The sequence below is a fragment of the Labrus mixtus genome, chromosome 3, assembly GCF_963584025.1.
Source record: "Labrus mixtus chromosome 3, fLabMix1.1, whole genome shotgun sequence".
Lineage (NCBI taxonomy): Eukaryota > Metazoa > Chordata > Actinopteri > Labriformes > Labridae > Labrus > Labrus mixtus.
In genome coordinates, this window is record NC_083614.1 from 22,325,445 (window position 1) to 22,345,721 (window position 20,277).

General features: G+C 39.3%; 1 protein-coding gene across 2 annotated transcripts in view; it reads right to left on the minus strand.

The window, feature by feature from the left end:
- LOC132966069 (adhesion G-protein coupled receptor D2) overlaps nucleotides 1–20,277 on the minus strand; it is an 83,539-nt gene that overhangs the window by 4,868 nt on the left and 58,394 nt on the right. For both annotated transcript variants that reach the window (XM_061033819.1, XM_061033820.1), the window contains one exon: nucleotides 13,833–13,915. In XM_061033819.1, coding sequence (XP_060889802.1) covers nucleotides 13,833–13,915 — 83 coding nt within the window. The remainder of the gene's footprint in view (nucleotides 1–13,832; nucleotides 13,916–20,277) is intronic.

A 20,277-nucleotide genomic window follows, 5' to 3' on the forward strand; every position in this document is an offset into this window, starting at 1 on the left:
AGAGCCTGGCACGTGGAGAGATGGCATGACACAAAGAATGAATCTTGCTAGACCTCAGCCAAGTGGCGAAGGTGAAAGCTTGACTGCATGTGGAAGCTTGACCTTTCCTTTAACAGTGTCAACAAATAAGAAAGAAAGAGGTCTGTGGCATCAGTAAAAAACATGACAGCCAGAGAGTCACGACACTGTTCATCAGCTGCAGAAAGGGTTCAGAAAATGTTTTTCTATGAGACGAGCCAAAAGGGTTATTACATTTTTGGATTTACCTCAAATCTTAGTTTGAAAATACAAACAAAATGTAATCAAGTTTCAGCAAAAAGGGGAGGGGGAATGTGGGAGGTGTGTTACAGGACATTTACTAGATCAACATTGTACAGTTAAAACATGCAAAAGATTTAGCTCACCATTTCAGCTCACTTATTGAACAGTCCCTGAATAGTTGCTAATCCTATTATTAAACACACAAGCAGTGGGCAGCAAAAACTTGATCACAGAACTGGCAGGATAAGAGAATACTTAAAAAAAATGTGTGTCAGTACATTTTAGATTGTATTTCAACTCATGCTTAACTTCAGACTTATATAATTTTCAGTTCCAGTATAAGTCTGCTTTGCACTTTACAAAGAAAGGTGTTTGTGACATAAAACACAACATTTGTTACAACATTGTGCTAAAATTTAACGCCTCTTTCAGTCTGACTCTACGGCTAATTGAACACAAAGACAACCATCGGACTGTGTCGTCACGACAAACTCCGCCGTCCTTATTCATGCACCGCCTGCTCCGACCTCCACCACCTCAGCGGCGAGGAACAACAGGAACGCAAGGAATACAAAGGACAAATCCTTCCTGCATCTTAACCCATCTCCCCCTATCTAATTTTTATTTTGTAACATAACAATGAGTAAGGTCTTTTACCTGCTTTTTGTGTTGTAAAGTGTCTCGAGATAAGATGAGTTATGACTTGGCGCTATACAAATAATGATTGATTGATTGACAAAACAATCTTTCTTTTGAACATTTAGGGTCATTATTTCTTATCATGTCCCTGCGTGCTTATTCACCCTACATGGCTGGATAAGTTAAATATACAAGATACATCCAATTTGGTTAACCCAGTGAAGCTTGGTTACCAGATCCCATCACATAAATCCACAACTTTTTTATTTTTATTTGCAGGCACACTGGCAAACTCTGAGCGCTAACCAACTCTAAACCAACTGCTGAAGAGCTGAGGAAACAGACAAGGACAACCATCATACACACACACGTGCACAGACACACTCAAAGGGTTCACATGACACACACATACTATTCTCATATAAGGAAATATGGAGGTATTTCTGTAGAACTACAAATGTAAGTGGTCATGAAAAGATCTTCACTTTATGATGACATTTGTAAGAGACATGTTCTGGTGCCAAACAAAGGCTGAAAATGGTTCAGCCAGCGTTGCGTTTCTAAAAAAAAAAAATGTTTTGAGTTCAAGGACCTGTGCCACATTTATCAAGTGCCTCAGAATGGATGTAAAGTTTATTAAAACACACTTTTTATAGGCCAGCCTTAATGTAAGAGTTTTGATTCAACTGTCTCTACTCTTGTGTTTGTTTACAGGAATAAACGTTTGTTTATGAGTGCAAAGTGCTATATATATGCAGCAGAAATATGAATAAATGCATTATAATTATATATTGGATACTATATATCTTTCACTGTACTGCATCCATTTTTAAACAAAAACAAAACATGCAGCTTCAATGTAATGTGTCAATGTGTCTTTGCTAATGTTTACATATCTTTGTCCACGGTTGGATGTAAGTATTTGTGCACATGGCTCTTCTCGTGCATCTGGAGGTCTGTTGGTGGTGAGATCAATATCAAAACCCTTAAGAGGGCAGAATTAAGCAGAAAGAAACTTTTCTTTCATCCCCCCATGCTCCTTTCTTTCCTTCTCAGTTTCAGAGAGCCACGGACAATTGCTGGCAGGCCTTCACATACAAACAGCTGCTCACAGATTGTCACTGTGATGGGAAACTGATTATTTAGTCTGCTGCCCCTCCTATGGGACAGCAACAGTTTCTGTTCGCTACTAAAGACACTTAAAGAGGTTTTTGCCAGAAGCGGCAGTAACACTGTAATACAGGCTCTTATAAATGAGCATCACAGACTCAAACATTGCCATGAAAATGGAGAGTAGGGGTCCCAGGGAAGGTCTGCCTGCCCCTCAGCATCTGTTTGGAGCTGTTGCTCTGCTTTAGAAAGGCCAGCAGCTAAGTGTTATCGACTGGAGTTCTGGGTTTGTCAGGCTAGACCTGTCAAAGCGCTCCACTGATGGTGAAAAAAAATTCAGAGATAGAGAATAAATTTAAATGATTTTTTTCATCGTATCAAAATTATACTTAAAATAACTACTTAACAATGGCAAAATACTGCAAAATGTGCAATATATCACACATCACTGTTGAATTGCAAGACTGACAACAAGTGGGCAGTCTTATAGAGCTCCTGTAAACTGACATTTGACGAGCTCTCTCTCTGGGAGTGTACCAGAGCCTAACAGTGCACATCAACTCAGAGTATAATGTGAGGTGAGTGATGTAAGGTGAGGTGAGGCTGTGTGAAGCCTGAGGCTGAACACCAAAGCACAGGGCAGCAGTCGGATCAATACTGGCTGAGCCACAGACAAACGAGGTCAGGGTGGTGAAGAAGGGAGGCATCCTGATAGACATGGGCTGGTCATTCATGTGCACACACGTTGTTTTATAATGACAGTAGACATTGTTGCATTCTACCTTTATCATGCATTTCCTGTTTTGTAAAACTGAAAAAAAAAATACTGATTTCTGAGTGAGTGGACTGTTTATTTTGACACTTTATTTATTAAGAGTAGTTTTATTCCTGTGCAGTCTTAATGTAATGTTAAATAACAATGTGTAAAGGGACTTGAAAAGCATGGAGGTGGGCCTTATAGTAATTGATCTGGCTATAAGACTAGCTGCCTTAATTTGAAAACACTCAAATATTATGTTATCAAAAAAGATTAACTTATACAACAGGGGTGTTCAGAAGTCTTTTTTTCTCACCACTTACAACTTCTTGAAAAACATAGCTGAATTATTTTGTTATGACTTTGAAAAAACGTTCACAAAAGAAAAAAGTTAGCACACGTTAAAGTAAAAGAAAACCCTCACTCAACATTACAATTCTTTCTACTAAGCAGCAGTGGTCTTGGACCGATATGTTCATCTTGTTGGAGGAAGAACAGACACACCCAGTGTTGCCAAATCAGAAACAGACATCCACAAATGATAAAAATGTCAGTTGAAATTTGTAAAGACTCATAAATAATGGATGCTCCAGGCAGGGGAGCATCTTCAATGAAGCCGGAGTGCCGAGCATGCTTTCTCATCTCCAAACCGAGGAGCAATCTTAATGACTGTGCCCAGAGACCTGGGGGTCTCCATCAGCTCCCCCCCACATCCATTTCTCTCAGCCCCACCATAGGACCCCCCTCTTAATTCTGGTCCATGCTCACACTGCCATCACAGATTGTACAGAGAGGAACATGAGCTCTTAAATTAAACATTCAGTGCAGGGGCCACTGCCTGTTTAAGGCAAATCAGCATAAAATGAAACAAACAGGGCACTGCAGGAAGATCCATATGGGTGCAATGAGACATTTTTTGGGGGAGACCTGGGGGTCTTCTAAGCCTTTTGGAGAGCAGAAAGTACAAATAATGTCCCATTCACTTTGAGTTTTACAAATAAAAACAGCTGTTTGCAAAGTGTGGTATGTTGGAAGAAGAGAAAATACAACCACTGCTCTTTCTCTAAACAGTATATCTCTTTTTATGCATTGACAGGTACAATACGCTGCGATAGGAAGCGGTAGGATAGGATACATTACACTTTATTGTCCCCTTGGGGAAATGTGTCTTGAGCTATTTTCCCATATGCCCTCCGGAAAATTTCCAGGGAATTTTAGGACTGCCCCTGGAATCTACCTGATCTGGTCGTTCACACATGCACCTCACAGCAGGAGACTATCCCAGTCGGATGGGAGTGGGGACGGGGGGTCTCCTGATGCAAGGTGGTATATGATGCTGTAATGTGAATATCTGCCTTTATGTCAATGCTGTGTGTTGTTTGATAGAATCAGAATATCAACAAAAGAGCAGAGAAGGACAAACTGGCAAAACGAAAACATGCAGCCATATAATTACGTGCACGGAGATTGTACCAGTCGCATGCAGACAAGTCTATGCTCGTGAACCAATCGCGGGTTAGAAATGTCATCACCCCCTCCAACTTGCTCAAGGTAAACTCTCCTGATCATATCCTGCTGTGGGCTTACATCAGCTCACTTGGACTTTATGCGTAACAAATACTAGGGGGATGGCAGGACAAACTCCGGATGAAGTGAGAGTGAAAAATGTGGCCATTAAAGTTACACATGCAGCTCCTCCTGCAAATACGTATCAGGAGTTTTTCAGGAGTTTTGTGCAAGTGTGAAAGCACTATTAAACTCAAGCCCTGCACACATTTAGCTCCCTATATAGTAGCAACCAGAGGTGTGAAGTAACGAATTACATTTACTCGCGTTACTGTAATTGAGTAGTTTTTTGCTGTAGTTACTACTTTTTAAGTCGTTAAAATCTGTACTTTTACTTTTACTTAAGTATGTTTACTGTTAAGTATTGTAATTAGCTACATTTTAAATCACATCCGTTACAGAGTAAAAAAATAGGCCTGCTATGAATGATTTTCCCTCATCGCACCAGAGCGCCGAGAGACAGAGACCCTTTTCTTGGCTCGGTGCCACTTCAGCTAGTGCAGAGCGGATAAGTCCCTCCACTAGAGCGGGTCTACCTGCAGGTGTTTATAAACTCATGTCTCATTGTCTTAAGTCCAAGATGATTCAAATAAGTTGGCTGTAGTTCTTACTCTTGGGAAAAGAAGTGGCTGAGAATGCTTTTTCTCACTACAGCGTTCGCGACTACAATCGCCGCTGCAGCTCCGCTAGTTCCGGAAAGTTTTTCACAATAAAAGTCCCTTATTGCCATCTCTTTGATGTGCTTTTATTTTGATGAGGAAGTTGGGTGTTATAAGCTGCTGCAACTTAATACATCTCAGATGTGTGAAAATAAATACTTCAAACCAAACAGATTCAGTTAGAAGCTTCAGTAGTCTGCTAATAGGTAAACAAACAGTGACTAAAACATCTAATATTTAAGCTCATACAGGCTGATTTTAAAACAATAAATGGATTATCTTTCATCTCAGGTTTAGTTGCAGCTAAATCAGCCTTTGAGACTGCATTTGAGACTAAAGAGCCTCAGAATAATAAAACTAAAAACACTAAAATACTCTTTACACTGTTTATGATTGAGACAAAGAGCCTTTCAGTATTTTCTTAAATAGTTTAAACATTTCCCTTCATAAAACAGCTTATTACTTGAACATAGAAACCTTGATTATTTATCCATCATTATGTATATTTTGTTTTTGTCAATGGGGTAGAAAAGAAAATGTTTATCTGAAAAGATTAATCTTTGTAAAGATTTGCCTTTAATTAAAATTGATTTCTTTTTTTTTAATATTAAAATCCTCTCGTCCTTTTTGCACTACACAGGGGAGATGCATTGTTAAAAAAAGTAACTAAGTAACTTTTACTTAAAGTACATTTTATCAAAGTAACAGTACTTTTACTTGAGTAGAATATATTAGTATTCTTTACACCTCTGGTAGCAACATAAAAAATGAAACCAATCTCTCTATAGAAAGAGAAGCAAATAGAAATAAAACATCAATTCAAATTACATATTGCATGTTACCCATACAGCACAAGCTCAAGGTAATGAGAAAATATTATCTGTGATTGTCTTGAGTGATTTCAAAAAGTCAGTATAATAAATTAAAAGGGTAGGAAGAGGTATTTGGTTCAAAGTGATACCACTGGGGTCTAGAGCATCACCAGGGCTGGGGAAGGATAGCTGTGGATGAGGTAGCGGCCACTACCCCCCTCTATTGACCTGAATTCAGACATAAACAGGAAATAGTCCTTAGGAAGGAAGTCATATTTTTTTACAGCTGTGCCCTGGACTAAGACAGCACTGAGCTGTGGTTGCATTTCAATATATGTTTGACAGTTACTCAAGATATCTTATGTATGCTGTGAGCATTCAGTATCACACACAACCTGAACTATGACAATCCATGTGGAGTGAGGCCTGTGTTTGTGATTCAATGAGAACTCTGGTCATTGTCTTTTCCTGTCAACAATAAAAAAGGCCTTTTCCTGCACCAGCCACAGATAAACCTTTTTGTCTCTTTGTTTGTGTTCTTGGATGCAGATCAAAGCAGCAGGTCCAGGCTCAAGCTTGTGATCTGTCAGGGGGCAGGGATTTATACGGCACTTGCATCCTACGGTACTCATCACATCTGCAAGTCACTGCAATAAATCAGATTGTGGAGCTGCACAACATTACTTATAAACCCCTTTGGTACTAGGTAACAGATTCTAGCTTTAAGGCAATAATAATTTTGTATTGTTAAAAGGTAAAGAAGAGTAACTTTAAATGGGGTCTCAAGCCTTTCTCTCAATTATTGATGTGTAATTAACTTAACGGTGCAATATCTAAGAGACAAACCCATAGGAACCAGAGCACTTTTCGCTCACGCAGATGAAAAGACTTGATCAATTTCTTTTCCTGCCGAAAGGGAGGTTGAACTGGGTGGAGAGCTGGAGGCTGAGGATTGTGGGGGAAGCAGCCCAGAGCCCTACAGGAAGTGATTTAATGTCCAAAAAGACAAGCGCTTGTTTTTGCTCTGTCTCTTTCCTGTTGTGTTCTGATAGGGACTTCCTTTCCCCAGTGGGGATGGATACTGGTGTCATTCGTCCATCCATCCATCTCAGCAAACCCCCACCCACAGCTGACGGAAATAGCATTCTGCTGCCATGCAAAGAACTTATCGAACTCTGTGGACATCAGCACATGTCTATAACGAGTGTTTCTGGGCCTGTGAATGTATCTATAGGTATTTATCTTACACCTTCATTTGAATTGAATTGAACAGTTCAAAGGTTACAGTTTAAGACAGTTATAATGACATCATTCAATAGTGAGTCGGTAAAAGGCCACCAGGAAGGAGACATACCATTCATGTTAGTGGCTGTTTGTGTTCACTGGCATTAATGTGTGAGTGTCTAAGCAATGACCTATGTATCCACTATGGGCTTGTGAGGCAGAGGGTTCAACCTCAGCCATGGTAACACCGGGATGATCTCTTCCTGTCTGCCTCAGTATCTCTGGGACCAACTCCCTTTGTTTCCGCTAAATCACACGAGCATACAGGCAAACACACACACACACACAGGTTTGTGTTGCCATATGTATCATATCTTCAAGATTTTCTCTCTGTCACACCCATAGACTATCACATCCCATAACAAAACTTGTATTGAACCGTATGACCACTTTTGTTTAATCTCTTTTTTGTTATCCTAGGGTTTAGATTAAATAATAACATCAACGTCCCCTACAAAATCAACAAACATTCAAAGATTTGCAAAGCAGCATTTGCTGATGGGATCAGGGAGTTGTTTTCTGGTATTATTGTTATTTTTCTGTTTCCTTCATATTTTCAGTTTAAGAGCATTTTAAAGGATGGTATGTCTCTATTTTACTCACCAGTGGGGCCAGGAAACATTGCACCCAAAATTAAAATGTGTATTCCTTATAAGTTTCCACATCAGGATAAAGCTGAACCCATTCATTCATTTTTCATTACATTTCTTTAACAGCTGATCAGCTAGGTTTTCAATGAGCTGAGTCCTCGGGACCCACAGGTGGTGAGTCGAGCGAGTCCCTTAGTAATCAAACGGGTCCCCAATATAAATCTTGTTCCATGAGAACACAGCTTAAAGTAAAGTGTTGTTCAAATTAAAATAGGTCTGGGAGTCCTGCCAAGGAAACTTTGAGTGTTGAGCACTTTATTTCCTGCATTCTGGTGTATTTTTTGATCATAAAATTGTCTCTATTTTTGTCAAGGGAAACTTATTGTATTAAAATAATGAATATCTGCCACCCCCTGCATGAATGTCGAGTTTCACATTCTAGCAGATTAAAAGTTTCATCATTCCCATGGTGGTCACAATGATAATAGAATTATGAATTATCCAGATTGTACAGATGAGGGCATTTACTTATGTATTCATCGCAGTTGGAAATGTTTTAATAACCTATAAACATGACTTTTTGGTCAAGAAACTTCAATATATAATAATAAACTGCATACAATACAGTCACAGTCTTTCATTGGTTTCATTAATTTTCAGATAGTGAAACCCGATGTGTCAATGTTTCCAATTCTCTGCAATGTTGAGGGATTTACCTGACTCTCTGACTCTCTCTCTCTCTCTCATGATCCACCCTCTTACCTCCTCTCTTACTCATTCATCCCATCTACAAACACACGTGTACAGCGTTAGTGTCTCTCACTCATACTTAAAGGCATATTTGTGCTCACATTCACCTACAGATGGAGGAAATCAGCTCAGAGCTGCCTGTGTCTGCGGAGGATGTGAGTGCAGTGATGGCACATTAACGATGGGACCCATGACAGCAGTACGCATCGCCTCACTGAACAAAACATGCAGCCAGTATTTAATTCAATGAGGATTGTTTAAGTCAAACAATGGCTTTTGGTCCCTCTGAGGCAGAGGAAAGGGTGAGAAAGGTGAGTTTGTCAGTGTTGGCTGGCCAGTTGTTTTTGTATTTTAAGATACAGATAATCCCAGAGGGTTTGATAGGGTCGTGGATCAGAAATATCACTGTGATGCAGCAACATCCGCTGTTGTTCAGGTAGGAGAATAAATAGCTGACAATGAATGTGATAAAAACAACTGACATGCTCATTAAGGTACCGTGAAGACTTTTGGAGGAAATACATCTATAAAGTAGTTTATTTCAGGACATTGGTTTTCCAGCATTCTTATTTAGAAAATGCTTTAACAAGGACTCAACATTATAACTGGCCTGCTGACCTAGAAACACGCGATCAAAATACTCTGGGTTCAGCTGATTTGGACGTTCCTCTGGTCAGCTCGGCCCTGTTAAAATGCTACATTAAAAATAAAAAAACAGTAACACATTTTACCTTGTTTTCCTGTGATACTGGTATTTTGTCATCTTGTTCATTAGGGCCTACTGCTACAACATCAACATTTCATAAGTGCAGTGCGCCTGAGTCATAGTTGAAGGCAGCCACCACCACCAGCTTCACTGCTGTCACTTCTGTGAGCGCACTCATTACACTCAGACACTTGATTGTAGAGAGGTTTTCTCTCATGAACTAGTAAGGTAAACAGTTTTTGAGACCATTGCACGGTCAGGCGTAGGCCAATTCCGTTTATGCAAAAGACACACTGCACCATGTTTAGTGATCCCACACTTTGGTCGTTTTCTGTTGTTTCCTGTTTTATTTTATTTTTTAGACCGTGCCTTGCATCTACGTTACAACGACAGCTGGTGCATTGTGCCACAGAAATAACCATCCGTGCGAATCACAGTGCACTGTTTTGTTGTCCAGATTTAAATGAACCTTCAAGGCAAATTAGACCTTTTAGTAATCGACTTCCTTCAGTTACTTGCGGAATGGCTTTAGACCTTTCAGCAAAACAAAATAGTGAATCTATTTATTTTGCAACGTGAAGCAGGTGAGGAAAAAACCTATATAAACCGATAAAAAAAAGAAAAATAAACAATATATATGTTGGAGAGTTGTTAACACTGTGGGGTGACTTTGCTAAATGAGATTTTTGACTACTTTGCAAGTTATACCCAGTTCTTTGAAATAGATATATTAGATTTGTTAAGACCCTAAATTAATGAAGCTTGGAAGGCAAAACTAATGTGTGTGCTCTCAAACACTCAAATGATACAAACGATGAACACTAGTCAGAGGGCAAATGTACGTTCTAGTGAGTGTTTTTTTCATTCAAGCATTTGCAATCCTCACAGCTCATTTGGTCTATGCTAATGGAGTCTACTCATGCAGAGCAGCAGATCTTAATGAAAAAACATTGGCTGGTGATCAGTGCTATTGATCAGCGTGAGCCCCAGCTTTAAGCAGGGCTAATTGATCAATCACCACTGGTTGCTTTGGATTAATGGAGCATGACTGGTGCTTCCCCCAAGACATACCCACTTCTCATGAAGAGGTGAAAGTGAGTGTATTTTGTGGGTTTGTGTGTGTATGTGTGGTTAAAATACTGTATCTATTATGTGCAAATGTTAATGCGCATGTTCCAGTATAGTATAAAGTAATTTCAATCTATAGTCTGAAAAAATAGAGAATAGTAGTTGTTTTCTTTTTTCTTTTTTAAATAAATATAGAGCTCCTTTCTTATCCAGAATAGCCTTCAGAAATCTTGATTCCTAAGGATAACTTGTAGGTCCCTGATCTAGCCTTAGCTGTTAAAAGATTCCCAAACTGGACGAAATACAATAAGAAAAAATGTTTTTGAAAATGATTAGAGGGTTTCAAATAGCAGCTGCAAAATCCACATCTATAAGTTTAGTATATGTTTAATTTGTCTGTCTAGTCCCATAGCTGACAGAAATGACACAGGCTGCCCCCCTTCCAGGAAGGACTGAAGCACACAGCCAAAACAGGAAGCCCCAACAACACACACGCAGGGAAACACACACACACACGCACACACACACACACACACACACATTCATAACCCTCCTATTGTATGATTGGCAGGCTGGCTGGCCAGTAGGGTCTCCACGGAGGATTTGAGTCTATGGGGTGGACTGAAGGTTCCAGCTGGCCTGTCATGAGGCTCCCAATCGCGTGTGAAAGGTACACAGAGGGAGCTATGGCTAACTGATCCAACACTGAAACACTCAACAGACTGGGAGGGTCAACTGGGGTGAGTTGAGAAGGGCAAAACCAGGAATAATGCTCTGTTCTACAGGCAAAAATAGCATGTAGATTTGGAGAAAAAGAAGAAGAAAAAAAAGGTTCAACTAAAAAAATGTTGCTAATTTTGATTGGAAAAAAGAAAGCAGCTAAAATAAATATTAGTATTTAAAAAAATGATTTCGGTTCCAAATCAGATTAGATTGGAAAAATGATTCATGGCTATCTTTATAATTTTACCTGCATCCACATTTGTTTTTTACCCCAAAATGTCTGCATTAAGATGTCCACAAACTTTCTCTCAAAGTATCTGGGGTCTGTATGAGCAGACTTAATGCTGTTTTTTTTGCTGCATTACTTTTACTTGGCCAACTCAGAAAGTGTTCTTCTTGTAGTTTCTTAACTGTATACCACATTGCAGTAAGTGAAAAGCAAAACTACATCAATGTTGTATTGAGCACAAAATGCCTGACACCATATCTCACACCACAAATCCCATCATTTCCAGGAGAAAATCATTCTCACATTCATTTTAAACTTCTGTTTGATTGTTATTGGACTACATAACCTGTCACAACCTCAAATCTCAAATGTTACAGCAAACCAGCACAGAGTCCCGAGTCTCTTAGTGCCGATACACACACACACACCATCTCACCCTCACATCATTTAGTTAACCTTGACCAACTAACCAGCCCCACATAAACACTCACACCCTCTTATCCTTTGATTGACTCACACATTTTTTTGTAAGGGGACCACACTTCCACCCAATAACCTCTGGTGTGAACTTAATTGTGTATACTTTGGTATTGAATTTCGGACCGTGCCTGGGTCCCATAGCCCTCAAAGAGAAACAGACGCTGTGAACTTCACAATGACTGAGAGAGATAGAGAGAAAGAGAGAGAGAGAGAGGGAGCGAAAGACATGGACCACCCAACGGCTGCGAAGAAAAACAAAGCTGGGTGGAGAGTAATGTCAGCTTCGATCACATCGAGGTAGGACAGTTGGACGTGTTGTATGGTAGCAGTTCAGAAAGGGTGAAAGCAACAGAGATAAAATGACGATGGAATGCTGAGACGGTTACTTGATCAACATCTTTGTCCGAAAGCAATAATTCTAAAAATGCTAATTTGTTTCATAATTCCTTGAGTTTTTTATTCTTGGGTCAAATTTGTATATGTTTTTCTTCATGGGGTTATAAAATATCACTTTTATAATTTCCTGTGTTATCAATAAAGTGGAGGAATACATGAGCAGTGGTTTTAATCTTGGGTTCTGAAAATTACATTTTTTTTATTGTAAACATATTACCTCATTTTCAGTCATGATATTAAGCTCGGCCTATTTTAGAAGTTAAAAAATGAATTTAAAGCAGTCATTTAAATTTGGGATTGTGGTTTATTTATTATAAAATCCCATTTTGATCAGGCTCAAGAAAATCCCCACAATGAACAGGTTTGTATCTTTTCCAACATTTTACACATCATGATTAATCATATGTTTAACTTCTTCATAAGGCATTCAAAATATCTCCACTCAATTAAAAAAAAACCCGAATTTAAAACCAATGGAATGGACATTTGAAAACAGCTAATATAAAATTAAAAAAATAACCCCATAATGTTCCCTTAATGAAGGTACTTGACCTGTTGCGTGAAACTGAGCCACAACAGCAGGGACATACCACAACAGGTTAAGACACTATCTGTAAACAATATATTGTCAAAGCAAGTATAAACCATATAAAGTTCTTTACCTATGTTTTACAGTTAGTGCAGCAAAGAGATCTATTATTTATGTTTATTAACTTTAACAAGATATTTGAATTTAACTTTTAGGGATACAATACTTGAAACTTTGTTTTGAATGAAGTAAACTGTAAATCTGTTGAAGTGGTGGTGTGTGATATTGTTCTAATGCTGGCCACCAGGGGGACATGGATAGGAAGAGAGTCTATTCAGATTTGTAGGCTTCTGTTTATTTTTACAGTCTATGGTTTATTCCAGGAGCAAGGCAGTCAGTGAAGCATTGGTGAGCTTGTGTGTGTGTGTGTGTGTGTGTGTGTGTGTGTGTGTGTGTGTGTGTGTGTGTGTGTGTGTGTGTGTGTGTGTGTGTGTGTGTGAGAGAGAGAGAGAGAGAGAGAGAGAATGGTACTTCTGCTGAGCCCTGGAAGGTGTTTATACTTTTAGTAAAACATAATTTTGGGTAACATTGGAGCAAAGGTAGACCAGTTCTGACATACAAAATACCTGTTGATGAAAGTTTCTTATTAGTTTTATATTTATATTTAGCACATGGTACGATTTAAAATACAATTTTAAACAAACTAATTGTTTCTATATTTTCATTAACATTAAACATTAAAATGAGAGTGTCTGAATACGACTACAAATAAATATTTGAGTTTGATGGCCTGTTGTATGGAATATAAATCACAGATCAATTTGTATCAGGAAATTTAGGAAGGGGGGATAGAGTAAAGGTGTATATATGCACTTTTAGCTTTTCTTTATGAATAACTTAATATTTGATCAATAACTATTGGATAATAATTTTAGTTGTATTATAATAATGGCTCATTTATTTATTTATGGTACTTAGTTAAAAGTGGAGAATTTGTATCTGTTTTAATATCAGGGGTGTAAAATGAATATATTAAATTTTATTAAAATTCACACAGCCAACCTGCCTGCTGCTGTTGAGTGTGTTAACCAAACACAGTAGCCGCTCAGCCCCTTACTTCAGTCTGTTTTTGTTCCCAGGTCGAAGATCAAATGCCGCTCTTGACCCCCTGAACTGACCTGTTACCCAATGCTCGAAGTCCGAATGCAGTGACTGATTCACCCTGCTGTGTGTGTGTATGTGTGTGTGTGTGTGTGTGTGAGTAGCCAGTTACCTTATTATGCAGATGAGCTCCCTCAGATGTCTGGCTCAGGGGATTTTCTGGTCTCTCCGGAGCAGAAGGCATGGACAGCTGACCTGAAGACAGACACATACACAGACATGCACACAGTTACATCTGCTAATAGTGTTCAGCTTCACTTTAAAGCAACTGAATACACACAGGCACACACACAAGAACATGTGCTAAGAGCCATCCAGTGAGTAGATGTATCTGAAAGTCATGTTGCAATGAATAATCACATATAAATAACTATTAGCAGAATAATTAGCATCAGTGCTTAGTGTTCAAAGTTCATAAGAAAATACAACATTTTATAAATATCCTCAAAAGAGATATTAGCCTAAAATACCCTAATACAATATTATTAATAACAATAATAAAAATAATACATTGTATTATTTTAAGCTAGTTTTGGAAATTAAACTTCTGTTCTTATACTCTTTTCCCTGGGTAAGTGACACATCACTGGAACTTTCAAAAAACAGATTTTCTTTTCAGACTACTCAGTATCCACACAGGGGCAAGTGATTCAAAAGGACAGAGCAACCTTTTTTAAATACCAACAAAACCATGGGTATTTCAGGGTCCATGTGAACAGTTAGTTAAATAGAACAAAAAGATTCAAGGACTTCTCCCCTCCATATGACCTGTGAGATTCACTGATCTGATCCAAGTAAAGGTGGAAACAAGGAAGTGTTTAAAAAGGAGGGCCAAAAGATGGAGGATTATAAATGGGAGCCAATTAGAGCAGAAAACAAAGGAGGCATGTCAAGCATACCTAATGATACCATATTCATCACCTTCTGACACTCATTTTACCTTTTAGGCACTTTGCTGATGCCCTCATCTTGATAGTCTGTGCAGGTACTGTGAGGGTTGCTCAAGGACACTTTAAAAAGATGAGCTACAGCAGAGTTACTGATTGGATTCAATTGAAGAGTATTTGTAATCACATTGGTAAATGGTAAATTGACTTGAGCTTGTATAGGGCTTTTCTAGTCTTCTGACTACTCAAAGCACTTTTACACCACAGGTCACCCCCACCCATTCACACACTGATGGCAGAGGTTGCTATGTAAAGTGACCATCAGGAGTAACTAATCCCATTCATATTTACACTTTGCAGACGAAGCAGCAGAAGAAATGTGGGGTTAAGTGTCTTCCCCAGGATCATCAAACAAGTGGCAGCAGGAGCTGGGGATCGAACCCCTGACCTTCTAGTTGAGAGACGACCGACTTTACCAACTGAGCCTCAGCCGCCCCAATGGTGCCTTGCAATCACTTAATCAATGAAAAAAACATCTGAAAAACTACATTTCCAATGTCTTATACTTCTGCTATACTGACATATTTCTATACTTTCAGAACACATCTCAAACATTGTCTGCAAATAGAGAATAGCAACTTCTGTGTGTGACAACAAACTGGGGAAAATGACCTTTTAAACAATACTATCACTGAAAGTTCCACTTTTTAAAGATAAAAACAGTCATTGCTTTAAACTGATTTTATTTAGACCTGACTCTGACAATGGACAACTCCCTAAAATAACACACAAAAAAAAACCTTAAAAATCATCTTGTAAGTTTTAAACCCTCAGTCCTTCAACCATTTCAATGACTAGTTGGGCTTGTTTTGTGCTACAGATCTTCTCAAGTCTGGGGTGCAGCTGACTGCCATTCTTACTTCAATTTTCAAAGTCCAGCTCTGATCTGTATTGTGAGTTGATTGAGGCAACTTTAGAATCACAGGTAGGATGTGGCTCTTTTTATTACCCATCGTTTCACAGGTGTAGCCGGGGGCGCGATATGGCTCGTCAAATCTTCTTTTCTTTGTTTTAGTAGTTGTGACATTTGGTGTTGAATCCTTATTAGCCCTGTGTTTACCTGGAAGTCCTTTTTATTAAGCCTTGTCCCCCTTCACAACTTCAAGTAGGGAATCGTGGACTAGAACAACAACACCTACATAGATGGATTAATGATTCAGAGTTCATACTTAATTTGGTCCTTTTTATACAGGCCATAGTGAGAAAAAATTGGTCTTTACATTATTCATATCCCCAGGAGTTCAACAATCTGTATGTTAAACCTGAAAAGTTACACATACAGATATATGGACACAATCTCAGCATGTATATCATAGTCATGAACCTATCCGCCCCATCTGTCTGTCTACCTGCCTGTCTCTCTCCTCTCACTCACAGCCTGTCATGTCTGCTCTCCAGCAGGCCTCCAGTGTCTGGATTAATCTCCCTGGTTGACTGCTGATCTGAAGGTGGGTCGGCCACCATCCACCAAAACTAATTTCACTGTGTCACTGCATGACACCCCCGCCCACCATTCCCACTGACACTCAAACATGCACACACATTGCAAAATATCTTCATCTGTCTCTGTCTCATCTACATGGGTGAGGGCAGGAGGGCGGGTGACTAGTCCGAAGGAGAAAGGTCAGTGCATTGAAGGAGTTCATCATTTTGAGGTGTCAGATACGCTCTTTAGGAAAGCAGATGAGAGGATCACTGGGGGAGCAAGGGGGAGGGGGGGGGGTCTGTTTTATATTTGTCTGGTTATTGGTCATCAGCCAAAAGTTTGTCACGGCCTACAGGGTTGGCTGGCATCTACACTGCCCAAATCAATCATTGCACCGTTTGTATTTCACCATCATGTGTTGTCTTTGATTGTATCTTAATTATGAGACAACTACAAACGCATTCACACACATCTTATTAAAGCATTTGTTGGCTAAATATACACACCAACGTGTTTAATGAAACACCAGAAGCTTTTAGGCAAACACACATATACACACATTCAGTCATTCTGAAATGATCACACAATGCATCCACTACACTTGCTGGCGTCTGGCATGTGCTAAACAGCTTTTAATAGCATCAAACCCACTGCAGTTTGTTTGGGACCATCTGTCCAGTCTATTGTGTTTCTCTGTTGTGGCTCTTTGGAAGCACTTCGGGTGACAGCTGATGTATGGGGTCTTACAAAGTCCCCAGCCAGGCCGTCAAGATTTTGCCACACTGTTTTCTCCCTGTCTGCTACCTTTTCCCTTTTCTTTTCTTTACCTTCAGTTTTCTTTTGTTAATTTTTTTTAATGGTGGTGTGCAAGTGGTGCCTTTACAGTATAGAAGGAGCAGGGCAGGGGGAAAGGAACTGTTTTGTATCGCAGAATGGAAAAGCTGAGAATTAGTGTCAAAAAAGTTCTTCTTAACTTTGTATTTTGTGGCTATGCTAGATATGTTTTGTTGTGTGTCTGTGTGTGGAGAGGGGAGGTTACAGATGTAAAGGGGTGTAGGGTGAGGCTGGGTTCAGGAAGTTTTCACTCCTTTCTTACCAGGGTGCCCCTGGCCTCTCCAGCTTCCAGTCAAAGGCTGAAAGAAGCCAGATACAGGCAGGATAATCACCACCTAATATGAGGCTATATTGAAAGCAGGCCGGTACTCATACACTACAAGCATGAAAGGCGTGTGTGCGCGCACACACACACACACACACACACACACACACACACACACACACGTGTGAGTTGTTTAAACATGTATGCACACACATAGTAAGGGCAGATGTAATTATGGTGCACAGTGACACACATCAGAAAGAAGCGTATCACTCACAATCTGCACGTGTACAAAACAAACACACCTACATGAGACACACACATTTAAATAGACAAAAAAAACACACCAGATCCTGAACATTTTTCCTTATTCTGACTTCAGTCCTCCACCACCATCCTAGAAAAATGTTAGCACATGGTAAAAGATATCAATAATTTTTAGGACATATCAATTTTTTCTATTTGGAAAGACAGATAGGGATCCGATATGGTTTTATGCTGGAGGGTTTAGTGTGGCACCATAAAAATAGATGAGATGAAGCAAAGAAAAATAAGTTCTACCCAAAGTTCGACAAAAATACTTTTTGAAGGGACATTCTTAAATGGCTCATAAACCTTGATATTTTTTTTTTCAAAAGTGTGTACCAGAGGGGGGGGGGGGACACACATTCTGTAGAAGCCTAAAGAGAATGTCAGAATGTCAATGTCAGAGAGTGCTGAAACACAAAACAAATCAGCAGAAGTAATCTCCTCACAACTATTCTCACATTTTATCAGAAAAAAATGACTTAACATGAGATAGTATTAGTGGTAGTGGTGAAACAGATCACAGCTGATCTGTGATCCGTCTGCCGTGTACTATTTAAGTAAATATTAGACTGTTCAGAGGCAACCGATTTGACTGTAGTGTTAACGTATCCATATTCTTTATACAGTATAATGAAAGTGAAGTACTTTTTGCTGCCCTCTGATGGTTAGCTTTATTTAACTGCACTTTTCTTGGATTCGTTTACTCCATTTTTGTCACTGTCTCATCTCTCTGGTCCAATTCTGTCCTCGGTATAATCTTTTTGTCCTGTGTTCATCTGGACTCATTGTGGTTTTTAAGTTTATTTAGTCTGATGGTGATGTATTTTGTGTGAAGTGTCAGATGATGTAGGAATCATTACGATACACGAGTATTACTTCACTTGTAGCAAAAAACATATGAAAGCAGTTTGCGATACAAGCCCTCTGTTTATTGCCCCCTTTTCATTTTTACACAATTTTCTGTTTTGAAACCATCTTTTTTTCAAGGGGATTAAAAAAAACAACCTCCAGTACACTTTCTTGGATTTGCAGAAAAGCTTCAAAAACATGTCTAATAACACAACCCTGACTGTTACAAATGCATAAAATGCTCCTCTATCCTCCTTAGAAATACACATTCTATGCAATGCATCCATCCTTCTCCACACAGTCACCCACAACAAAACCATTATTCCAAATGTTCACACCTCCTGTGGCACCGCACACCCAGTGTCGCGCTCTTACAACATCAGCAGCATCAAAAGAAGAATCTATATTCTACCCTCTGCCTTTTTTCATTTGAGTGACTATGAGGCGCAGCAGAAGCAGCTGCAGCCTCTCTCCCAGATCGTGCTCAGCCAGGGGTAGGCAGTAGGTTTAGCAGGCGAGGCAGATTTATGGAGCTGGAGGTGACCTCTGGGGCCGTAACACGGTGATGGGTGAGTGGCTCTCAACAGTAAGCTACTGGCACTTGACAAAGTGCCCGAAGCAGAATGAATTTACTTCTCTTTTCCTCAATCATCAAGCAGCCACTGCCCTGACCCCCATCCTGACTGCTATAACAAGATCTCCCATCTCACAAGGGCCTGAAAAATTTACTGTCACATCTACTTTTCAATGAGCTCAAGTGAGCACTTCTTTCACCTTCAGCAGAGCAGGTGCCTGTGTGGAGGAGGGCTAACCTGCCCCAGTATATGTTTGCTTGTGTATTTAATGCATTATGTTTATACTGTATGAGAGAAAAAGATTTGTAAATACACACACTTGCATGCAGGTCCACCGATATGCTCTATAACTTACCCAAACTCAGTCTCTTAAACTCACAAACACACACATTTCAAGCGTTTAAAAAGAGCAAACATACAAGATTGCAGAAACACCCATGAGAACACAAAGTATTGTGAACGTTCAAACACAAAGACATACAAATATTGTACATTTACATGCGTGCACACACAAACTTAAACATCACCCCCTTCTCTTGTGCCCTCATAGGAGAGAATGAGGGTGCCAGGCAGGGACACAGAGGGCACTGCTATACGGATGTCAGTAGACACCTCTACCGTTTATATTAGAAGTCAATCTACCTTATCACATCCCTTATATACACACCCACACTCACACTGGCACACACATCAAGTATTATGAGGTGTGTGTTTGCCAGCTTTCATCAGTTTGATGGCAGTAGAGTTGGACTTAATGATCCTGATATTTTTTTATATGCAGTCGATAAATCTCGAGGCACATTCAAATTTCACCTTTCTTGCAGTCTAGTTGTTGAGATGGTGGTGGAGAATAAAGAAGGCTTAACTTAACCTGTACATGATTACTTCTGATAAATCAGTTGTTAGTTGCTAATTAAAGTGTTTGCAAAATGATGTTTAATAAAAAAGGTAACGATGCATTTCCTTTATTGACTGTTTGCATTTTCATTAGGATCATTTCTGTATGAGCCATCTAAGTTAGTAAGTTTAACAATCTAGATCTGTGTAAAGATCTATTAAAGGATTTAATAGACATTTTTGTAAAACAAAAATTGGAAAAGAAAGCAAGAGTAACCTGGATTTTCTAAGTAAGCAACCAAAGATCTCTCTCTTTCCAAAAGCATTGCCTGACTACTGCTGGGATACCAGTCTGTTAGCAAGCACAGCAAACTACCTTACGTAGCCATTTTTGCATGACTTGCAGTTAGTGCATGGTCTTATATGCAGGTAGGCGTGTGGGTAGGTCATCCAGTCATTCAAAGTGATTGGACCGGCTTATTAAACACCTTATTTTTAATTTATTGATTACTAAT